Here is a 10,564-nt window from a genome sequence, read left to right as displayed (position 1 = left end):
ATTTATAAACTAAAATAGAGAATTTTCAAAATTTAGAAATAAAGTTAAAAGAGTGAGATTTAAACCTAATTGATTATAAAAACCCAAAATTTCATTGTAGATTCCCTGATCGTACACGTGTACGATCAAGATTAAACTTCTCATGTAGGTCAAGCCGCACAGGATTCGAATTCTCCCTCATCTTCCATGAATAAATAGGGTATTGAAAAACCCTAGAACCATTTTCGTTTCAGTCTCTCAGTCGCCGGCGCAGAAGCGAAGGGATTCTCCACCGAAAGCTCCAATGGTTTTTTTTCTCTCTTTGTCTCAATCTTTTTCACTCCTCCAATGGCGTAGATCAATGTCTTAGATGCGTTTTCCATTTATTTCTTACAGGGGATCGATTTGGTAGCAGGTGGCAAGAGCAAGAAGACGAAGAGGACGGCGCCCAAGTCCGACGATATCTACCTGAAGCTCCTCGTCAAGGTTGGTGTCTCTAATAATCATTGGTTCCGCTGTTCTCATAGCAGGAAAGAGCATTTGCATTCACAGATTTATTTTCTCAGAGAATGGAAATAAATCTGTGTAGTTTCTTCGATGAAAAAAATATGTACTGGGTTAATTAGTTTGAGTTCTGAATCTAATTCGCTATCGGCATCCTAAACTTCAGCCATTGTTAATACTTTACTTGTTTTTCTCCCCTCGTGTTTATTTTCTTGAATCTACAAGCCTAATTACATTTTCAATATGGTTGTTTGATAAGAAAGTAGGGGGAATTTATATGCTGTGATGATATCTGTGTATCCCAGCTCATTATGAGACCTTTCAAAGGTCAAGGAATGAACTAGTTCCACATTTATCTGAGCCCAGAACGAAGCTAGACTCCTGTACTTTGAATGTGAATTATGAACCAATAATTTTATTTTCTATCTAACTGTGATGTTTTAGATTCAAAGTACTTTTTTTCCGATTGAACCAATATTTTGATTTTCTCTTTAACTGTGTTTTTTTTGGAATGCGTTTGTGTGAATCAATCTGGAACCCGGGAGGAATTCTCCGTAGCAATGATGAAATATGTGATACCCAGCTCATTATGAGACTTTCTAAAGGTCAAGGACTGGACAAAATCCACATATTTATCTGAGCCCCAAATCTTCTGCCCTAAAAGCCTTTTGATTTCAATAGTTACCTTCTTTGCTCTTCGAGTTGCAGGCTTCCTGTTTTCTCAGTATTTTTGTTTTTCACTTCTTTATATTGAATCTGGACTTCCTTTTTGCCTTTGTGGAAGGATAGTTGTCGTTGTTCCCTGTGATGTTTCACTTTTTAAACCATGCTAATACTGATCGCATGATGATTGTTCTTCAACTTATGTCTCTGAGGGAACTGGCATACACTCTGGAATTAATTAGTTCTGGAAGAGCTTTGTGTTTGTTTGTATATCATTACCGATACATTTTTTCACTCTTCAATGTCAATTCATGCTATGCTGTAGATTTATATGCCTTATTATCTGAATTGCCTAAATGATGAATCTTTATCTTGTTTGCTGAATTCAGCTGTACCGGTTTCTTGTCCGAAGAACTGGAAGCAATTTCAATGCAGTGATCCTCAAGCGTTTGTTCATGAGCAAGGTCAACAAGCCACCAATTTCACTATCCAGACTTATCAAGTTCATGAAGGGAAAGGTGTGTGATCTTATTTATAATGTATTTTTTACATTTTGACTTTGCCTTTGAGTGTTTGTGTTTTTTTCGTTGTCTAAATTTTCTGGTGGTTAACATGTTTCAGGAAAATAAAATTGCAGTGATTGTTGGAACTGTGACCGATGACATTCGTGTTTATGAAGTCCCAGCTTTGAAAGTTACAGCATTGAAGTTTACCGAGACTGCAAGGGCAAGGATTGAGAAGGCAGGTGGTGAATGCTTGACGTTTGATCAGCTTGCCCTGAAGGCTCCTCTTGGTCAGAACACGGTACGATTATAAATCCCAATTTCGGATACACCAATTTTGTATGGCTTTGCCATCCATATATTTCATTCGTTTATGTCTTCATAGAAGAGCCACTTAGTTTGGTTTGTCAAACACATGCTCAATGGTTTAGATCTTAAAAACTTCTGTTATCTTTGCTTCTGAAGGTTCTTCTTCGAGGACCGAAGAACTCCCGTGAAGCAGTGAAGCACTTTGGACCTGCTCCTGGTGTGCCTCACAGCCACACGAAACCGTATGTGAGGTCGAAGGGAAGGAAGTTTGAGAGAGCAAGGGGAAAGAGAAACAGCAGGGGATTCAGAGTTTAATCTCTCCTACATGTTCAACCTTTTTTGTGAGACAAAAAATTCACGTTTTGCTAGACTTGCAGAAATATTATTATGCCAGACTCGGTCATGTTTTAGTACAAGTTTTCGTTATTATAAAATCAAAATCGGATTCACTTTAATCTCTTGTTTAAGACTCTATTCTTTCTTCCCAATTATCTTATGGTTTTAAGCTTTTAGTCTGATGTTTACCCTTGAACCAAGAGGTTCACTTTTAATTTTTAACTTTAAAATTTATCAATTTGAATTTTTTAAATCTAAACTCTATTCTTGGATGAGTGGTAAATAACCCCAATAAGTTAATTTTGTATTTGTTAGAAAGGTTTATAATTCTTGTAGTTGAATGAGATTTTTTTGAACACTTAATTTAGGTTGATTTGATTTGTGTTTTTGTTGTTAAATTTGAATGTAAATACTTTGAGGATTTCGGTTCTAATGTATCTAAGGGTTGAACACTATTTTAGGGCATGTGATTTTGTTTTTTATTTTTAGATTTACTGAATGAATTAAATTTTGTCAATGGAATACAGAAATGTTTTTTAAAACTATTTTGGATGATGTAAATTTTAAAAGTAACATTTTTATGTTTCTAGATTTTGAAATTGAAAATTTGAAGTGTAAAATTTTATTTATAAATATATTATATTACGTTATAAGCTAAAATAAAAAGGTGTAAGATATAATATATTATAGAATATATGATAATTGTAAAATAATAATTCTACAATATGTTAGTAAATAAATTAACATCATTTAAATTTAAAAATTCTTTTAATTTAATTTTGAGGAGTTTGCCGCACCACGCGACGCGCTTGGAAAAATCAAATAAATAAAGAAACAACTTCAAGTGGAATTAAAAAATGAAATTAAAGATTAAAGGTTTGTTAGATTTGTTGCATAGTTTGGTGAAATTTGAAAGCGGTATTTCCTGCCGCTAGTTTAGTTTGCGAGCAGAGCAGAACCTAACACTTGTTTATTGATGAGAAATCATAATTCATTTTTAAATCTTCCTATTTCCACAATTAAAAAAGATTTAATTATTTCAAATGATAGACTGAATGGAGTCCCAGCTTTTTCTCTCTCGTGGACTTTCCAAGAGTTCTCATTTTTCATTCAAATTAAGAGTTAGCTTAGCTATAAATAGTTTTATTTGTACCTTATGCATTATTTATTTTCATCAAATTTACACTCCACTAAGTCTCAGGTACACCATTTTCTTTGAAAACGACTTAATACAGTTCGAGTTCGCAACTGACTTGGGTGTCAGAGTGTTTGTTTCATGTATAGGTTAATTTGGGATTACCTTGACAGTTCGTCTACGTCAGCTCATGACCAATCTATAAACTCGACAGAAAACAACATCAACAATTGTGGATTCAAAATTTTGATCGAAAATAAACGGCTCAATGAGTTGAGTCCTATCAAATTGTATTTCTAAACATTCTCAATAATTTGTTGCCTCCCCGCCCTCTTTAACCTGATAAATTCATTGAATGTCAATTTCTCTCTCTTCCATAGACTTTCCAAGTGTTCTCATGGTTGATGTGGAGCTAGAATTTGAATTTTCAATTTTTTTAATTATTGAAAATATGTGGGTAAAAATTTGTATTTGATAACTGTTTTTTGTTTCTTTATTTTTCTTTGGAAAAAGAAACAAAAATACAGTTCTTGTCTGTTGTTATCTAGAATTTTAAATTAAAAAGGTGAGTTTTATATGAAAATTAAATTTTAAATTTAAATTTAAATTTTTATGTTATATTTACTTTTTAAATTTATTATGTATTTTATAAGTTAAAAGATTATAAAATAATAATTTTATCTATGTTTCAAAAAAAAAAAAAGAAATAGGAATCATAAACAAAAACCTTTATTTTGTTGTTTCCAAAATTTCTACACGATTTTGAAACGTTTATTAAAGATGAGAAACAAAAATAGAAAACAAGAAATATAAACATTATCGAACAAGCCTGCAATTGTCGAACTATTTTCATGTTGGCTAATTTTTTAAATTTTAGGAAAAATATATCCATCTTAACCACTCAACGCCATGTTTAGATTGACACACGATAGGATTATAACTAATTAAAAACTAATTAAAGAATAATCAAACATCAATCAATCAAATTACATACAATCAACTAATTTCACTTCTTTTTAATGAGTTCATCAATGTTTAGGCCTAATTTGAATTCCTTGAAGAACAAGTCCAGCCTTGAGTTGAAATCCTTTGATTTCCATCAAACTCATCTTCACTTCTTCATCAGTTCCATTTTCTCCACTGAAAAATTCCCCCAATTCAATCTCCAACCACCCATCTTCCCTCTCTTTCAAAACCCTAATTGATCCATTTTCTTCCATTTTCTCTCCATTTCCCACCAATTTTCTCACCCTTTCCCTCCGATTCCCATAAAACAAACACTCTATATCCTCCTTTTTCTTGTCTTTTCTCTGCAGCCAAACGCTGCCCTCCGAAACCTGGGCCTGGGCCCCATCCCCCACTTGAACACAAACTTGGGCCGGAACCAAGTCCAGCCCATAAGCCCGATCCGATATCTTCACCAGAAGATAAGCTCCGTACAACGTATTCGACGACACCGTTTTGGTTCTGATTTTTCCACTAATTTCCAGCCAACTCACTGTTCTTAGCTCTGCCACTTCTGCAAATCTGCACAATTATTATTTAATTTTTTTTGAAAGAGGAAATGAATTAGATTCTGGTGAGAGTGGATCAAAATAATCATTGGAGTAAGAAATTAGAATGAAGTTAATTGGTCATATAGATTCCTTTAGTAACGTTAATATTTCTTATTTCTTTTTACTTTTTATTTTTTTGTTAAAAAAAATGTAGGTCAATCATTCTAGCTTGTTTTTTATTATCTAAAATTTAAATAAAAAAATGGATACAATTACCTATATTTAAAAAAAATTGGAAACAATAACAACAAACTTGATTTTTTTTTCTAAAACTTTTTGACATAATTTAAAAACATTTATGAGAAATAAGAAATAGGAACAATTACCAATAAACGACAACGTTACCAGTAATTTCGTTACCAGTAATTTTGATTTGCTGTTTCTAATTTGTCTTATTTTTCAATTAACTTACTTTACACATCACCATATATGAATTTTTTTTTTAATTTTAAGAAGTTGCTAATTTAATATCAATATTTTAATATAATGGGCAATTTTATACAACAAAAATAAAATGGTAAAGAATTGAGTAATTTTTTAGTTCAAACAGAGGAGGTGAAGACCGGACCTGTAATTGGGTAAATTTTTTATTTTAAAATTTAGGAACATATGAAATTAAAAATTTTCAAAGATTAATTAGAGTTCAATTATTTTACTCTAAAATATATATTTAGCGAAAAGTTTAATTAATTATATACCTGGAATGAGAATGGTTCTTCCAGCTCCAACAGAGTGGATCAGAGCTCCAACTTATGGACAATTCTCTTGCAGACAAAGTGTAACAAATTTTCGCAGAAATTTTTTCCAACTCCAAGCTCTGCACAAGATTTATTATATAATTAATTATTCCATCACTAAAAAAACCAAATTTATTTATTTTTAAATGGAGGGAAAATTTGTGGGTTTAATTTAATTAATTATTACCTTTTTACCGCCGTCGAGGAGGAGCGGAGAGCAGAGTCGGAAGAAAATTTCTCTCTTCGAACAAAATGGGGACTCGCCGGAGATGTCAGCGGCGGCGAGAATGTGGGCGTAGTTGTTGGGTAAGAATCTCCCCCAAACGACGTCGGATTCGGCCGCCGACCGGAACGCCGACGATACGACGGACAATCTTCCGACGTCCGACGGAGTTGTCAGCGACAGAATCGTCGAAACGCAGTCCTCCGGCAACATTCCGATGCTCAAAATTCCGGCCATTTCTCTCTCTCTCTACTTTCTCTCTCTAATTCTTGACGGAAGGCAAACGGCAGTGGGTGTGTTTATATTGGGAGTTTAGAGAGAGAAAGAGTGGGGGTCTAGTTTCTCTCTCCTAGTCATCAGTTGAGTAGGATAAAATATAAAAATTGTTTGCCACGTATGTATTAGCTTACGGAATCCCAAATTTGACCGTCCTAGGTGCAATTTTGCGAAATTGACTATCCTACGTGTATTTTTGTGGACTTTTTTTTTGGGGTAATTGTAGATTGGTCCTATCTCTCTATGATTTATTCTTCTGTGTATATTTTTGGACTTTCTTTATAATTATGGATTGGTCCTTTCTCTCTCTATGATCCACATGGCTACATATTAGGGTTATTTAATTACCCGTTTAGTTTCTCAACTTTTATAACAATGTATCTAATAAATTTTTGAAATTTAAATGTGACTAATAGATTCTTAAATTTTCGATAATATTAGATTTAATAGGCGTTGTAAGTTTCAAAAACTTTCTAGTAGATTTTTAGACTTTCAATTTTGCGTCTAACTGAATAATATTAGTAAAAAGTTTGGTTCCAACTTATTGGTTTTGTATTTAGTAAGTTATTTAATTTTAAAGAATATTTAATAAATCATCAATTTATTATACACAAAATTGAAACCTACCGACTTTATTAGAAACTTTTTAAAGTCCAATAATATATTAGATATTTTTTAATATTTAGAGACCAAACTTGTAATTTAATTTATTATTTAGTTTTGAATGAGTTAAAAGTGTGCACGGTTTGACATATGGTTAGGAATTAATAGGTGATTAATCAATTAGATCTAAACTCATATTTGGTATGATATTTAAATAAGTCTTCGAAAGGGTCTACAATAACATTTATAGATGAAGCCTGGTTGTTTCGCACTAATAACTCTATTATCATTTATTATTAGTAAAGAGTTTGTAAATCACTTTGTCAATACTAATATAAGCATAGCTCGGCAGTTGAGCTACCTTATCCCTTTATTAGAGGTATCGATGCTCAATCTTCTATCTCCATATTATTTGTACATGCTTCCAACACGGATTCCTTAAAATGTACATTTTCGAGGTTATTGATGCAACCAAAGAAAGGGGTAACTCTCGAACCTTCTTTCTTACTTGCGACGGGCAAACGATCCAAACTATATGACAGTTCGGTAAAGAAATAAAAGAAATTTTAAAAGAAGAACAATAATTAGAACATTAATAAGGTTTAAGATGAGATTGTTTTTGTTGCTAGAGCCTTTCCCTTACTTCTAGACTATTAATTGAGTTATAAATAATGTAGTTTGTTTATGCCCTTTAAAAACCTAAATTTTCATAGGGATTGAGGACGTGACTTTTTCTTCATATATTAATAACTTATTAGCGAATAAAATTCGTTACACATCAATCTCTATTGGATAAAGAATATGAACAATAATTAGGTGCCTAATTAATTGGCAGTTGTTTAACCTTTTTTTTTTAAATAAAATCTATTTTGCTTTTATGGAATGTCCCAGGAATTTTTTAGTTCTCGAAGAAGGAAGGTGCACCTTGTTAGTATAAGTAGTAATTATAAATTCTTTTAAACATTTTTTGACAATTCTTCTATGATCTCATGATCTCTCTCATTCATATGTGGTATCCGTTCATTTATGTACCCTTCATCTCTACTCGAACGTCACTGTTTCTTTCTCTTATTTGTCAAACTTTAATGGTGGTCAATAAAAGATAAGTATTGACTGATAAACACCTAAGTATTTTTTCAAGAATATAGAGATAAACATATATTTATGTGAGAGAATAGGAATCGATCGATAATACGAACCATCTTAAAGAGTAGGTAGATACCTCTGGTTACAAACTTACGAGGGTGTAGTAAAAAAATTAATTTATTTACTAGTTACGAACTTTTCTTCTTTATTTTTCTTTTCCTAATTTCAAAATGGAATTATTTGAACGTAATTAGAATCATTCTTGTTTTTTGTTTTCATTTTAGGTTATTTATTCCAAGAGAAAAAAAGTGTTTGGTAATTATTTCGTATGCTCGTTTTTATGGTTTCTTAAAAATGAGAGAAAAAAAAGATAACATTTATGCATATTTGTAAATAAAAAATAAAAACGAGAAAGGTAAATGTCATCCACCAACTCTTTAATAGTAACACATTTTTTCAATATTCCTTTTGTGTATTCTAAAAGGAAAAAAAAATTATCAGAATAAATGCGTTAACTAGTTTTCGAACTATGCTCAAATTGGACCAAACTAAATTTCTGAACAATAGGATTTTTTTTTTGCAAGAAAAAGAAACAAAATTAATTAATGGCTACTATAAAAATGGTCTAAACTTTCATTAAAATAGACATTATAAAAGTCAAATTTTTTTTTCTTTTTTCTAAGTCACATCGAAGAACATATAATTAGTTAACAATATGTCAACATGTGCATAACTCATCGGTATTTAGCATATACTCCTTCCCCTCGAAGTCGAAAAGTTCGATCCCCATATCTCAAAATTGTTGTACTAAAAAAATAACAATATTAATGAATTGGAATAAGTTTACTTATTCAAAGTCGCCCTATTAAAATGTTCTTGTACTTTTATAATTTCTTCTATTCAAATATAATTAAAGATGACAAAAAAAAGTTAAAGCGATCATAATTTAGTGGTAATTGACATATATTTACAACAAAGAGATCGTGAGATGACAAAACAAAATATTCATAATTTTCCTACCAATTTGATTGAGTACGAAGTCAAATCGAAGATTTATTGAGGGTTCGGATGAGAGATATAGTATCCCCACCTCGACCTGTCTTATCTTGTATTTTAATAATAATAATAATAATAATTTTATACAATAATATATAATAAATAATATCACTAAAAACCCAATTGGTCCAACGCCATGATATGTTGAACTTTTTTAAAAGAAAGAAAAATAAAAGAAACCCTAATTTTGTTTTAAAGACGACGTATGGAAACTAGGGTAGAGTATTTTATTTTATTATGTTTTTTTATTGAGACTTTGAGGGTGAAGAAGATTACAATATTATGTTAGATTCTTTTTTAATTTTATGCATTTTTCCTATTTAAAAAATATTCGAAAGAAAACGATTGCTACATTAAAATATTTTAATTGTTTTCTTTTCTTTCTTTTAATTTAAGAAAACACAACAAAAAAACGTTTATCATTGGTGAGACATTTTGTTATTAACAACACTTTTTTAAATTATTCTTTCATGTCCCACAACTAATTTTTTTAATTAAAATATATTTTTTTAAATGCTTTTAAAAAATTCACTTTTTAGTTTATGAAAATGAACTCGCTAATATTCATGGTTCAAACCAATCCAACTCTAGCTATTTCGCTGTCTAATCTTAGTGGTTTATTTGTCTAAAAATTATTCTCCAAATAATGTTTTATATTTAAAAAGAATAAAAAATAATTTTCATGGCTTTCATAATGGATCTTGTGATCCCACGATCACGTAAATAAAAAGATTAAATAATTGTGAAATTTTGTTTAGTGTCCAAAAGTTGTTCATGTTCTGCCAAATATATATATATATATATATATATATATATATTTAATATTTCTAATTAAAAAATATTTCTTTTCATGAGTACAAATAAAAATAATAAAAAATAATTTTAAACATGGCTTTCATAGCGAATCTTATGATCACCGGATCACGTAAATAAAAATATATTAAATAATTGTGAAATTCAATTAGTTGCTATATTAAAGATATTAACCTATGGCCCTTTGAGTTAAACTTTTTCATTTAAAAAAATTGTTAAGCCTAATTTTTTAAAAAGTAATTCGCAATTTAGTACCCAGTCTTTCAACTTTTTTTTTTTAAAATTTTTTCTTAATGTATTAAAAATTCTCAAGTTATTCCTTAGAAATATATATTAAAATTGGTGGATAAAAAATCGATGCATTATTAAATTGTTGTTTTGTTAATGTATCTATGAACACGCCACTCGCAGTGAATAAAATCATAGTTTAATGATACATCAACTTTTTTATTGACAAATTGTAACAATTTTTTGTAGTGAATGACTTCATTGAGAAATTTTGATTCATTATGGGTACATTTTAGAAATTATTGGAGACCATGGGGTCTATTTAACCTAAATTAGTGAAAAAAAAAAACTATTCTGGTCCCTCTAATATCAGCTTTTTTCATCAATGTACTTTAAAACCGTCCATTTTGGTCATTGTAATTTAAACTTTTGTCTACTTTAATTCTTATACTTTTAAAATGTTTTTTTTTTTCTATACCTTTAAAGATGATCATTTTGGTCTATTAATTTTATATTTTATCTCATTTTTTCAATCACAATTCAACACGACAGTACAG

General features: G+C 30.3%; 2 protein-coding genes and 3 non-coding genes across 5 annotated transcripts; 4 read left to right on the top strand and 1 right to left on the bottom strand.

The window, feature by feature from the left end:
• The first annotated feature begins 132 nt into the window (after positions 1-132).
• On the top strand, positions 133-2,413 carry LOC111023330 (large ribosomal subunit protein eL18x). Its single transcript, XM_022300747.2, has 5 exons — positions 133-286; positions 376-465; positions 1,536-1,664; positions 1,768-1,950; positions 2,115-2,413. The coding sequence occupies exons 1-5, from the start codon at positions 284-286 to the stop codon at positions 2,271-2,273; spliced, it is 564 nt and encodes a 187-aa protein (XP_022156439.1). The 5' UTR covers positions 133-283; the 3' UTR covers positions 2,274-2,413.
• Positions 756-851, top strand: LOC148209922 (small nucleolar RNA snoR69Y). The gene has a single exon (XR_015793370.1). It is a non-coding gene; the product is annotated as a small nucleolar RNA snoR69Y (small nucleolar RNA).
• On the top strand, positions 1,034-1,131 carry LOC148209921 (small nucleolar RNA snoR69Y). The gene has a single exon (XR_015793381.1). It is a non-coding gene; the product is annotated as a small nucleolar RNA snoR69Y (small nucleolar RNA).
• On the top strand, positions 1,281-1,364 carry LOC148209920 (small nucleolar RNA snoR53Y). The gene has a single exon (XR_015793349.1). It is a non-coding gene; the product is annotated as a small nucleolar RNA snoR53Y (small nucleolar RNA).
• A 1,950-nt stretch (positions 2,414-4,363) lies between the features above and the next one.
• On the bottom strand, positions 4,364-6,214 carry LOC111023316 (F-box protein VBF). Its single transcript, XM_022300731.2, has 3 exons — positions 5,910-6,214; positions 5,684-5,802; positions 4,364-4,956 (listed from the first exon to the last, which is right to left on the bottom strand). The coding sequence occupies exons 1-3, from the start codon at positions 6,180-6,182 to the stop codon at positions 4,458-4,460; spliced, it is 891 nt and encodes a 296-aa protein (XP_022156423.1). The 5' UTR covers positions 6,183-6,214; the 3' UTR covers positions 4,364-4,457.
• Between the last annotated feature and the right edge of the window lie 4,350 nt (positions 6,215-10,564).

This window comes from Momordica charantia, assembly GCF_013281855.1.
Source record: "Momordica charantia cultivar OHB3-1 chromosome 8 unlocalized genomic scaffold, Mcharantia_2.0 BLBB01000008.1, whole genome shotgun sequence".
NCBI lineage: Eukaryota > Viridiplantae > Streptophyta > Magnoliopsida > Cucurbitales > Cucurbitaceae > Momordica > Momordica charantia.
The sequence above is the reverse complement of the archived record's forward strand: the minus strand, read 5'-3'. Positions and strand labels throughout refer to the sequence as shown.

Coding starts and splice junctions, on each gene's coding strand:
- LOC111023330 (XM_022300747.2), top strand. Junction 466..1,535: donor ACCTGAAGCTCCTCGTCAAG/GTTGGTGTCTCT, acceptor TGCTGAATTCAG/CTGTACCGGTTTCTTGTCCG. Junction 1,665..1,767: donor TCAAGTTCATGAAGGGAAAG/GTGTGTGATCTT, acceptor AACATGTTTCAG/GAAAATAAAATTGCAGTGAT.
- LOC111023316 (XM_022300731.2), bottom strand. CDS start 6,182: ATGGCCGGAATTTTGAGCATCGGAATGTTGCCGGAGGACTGCGTTTCG. Junction 5,803..5,909: donor TCCTCGACGGCGGTAAAAAG/GTAATAATTAAT, acceptor AATCTTGTGCAG/AGCTTGGAGTTGGAAAAAAT. Junction 4,957..5,683: donor AAGAACCATTCTCATTCCAG/GTATATAATTAA, acceptor ATAATTGTGCAG/ATTTGCAGAAGTGGCAGAGC.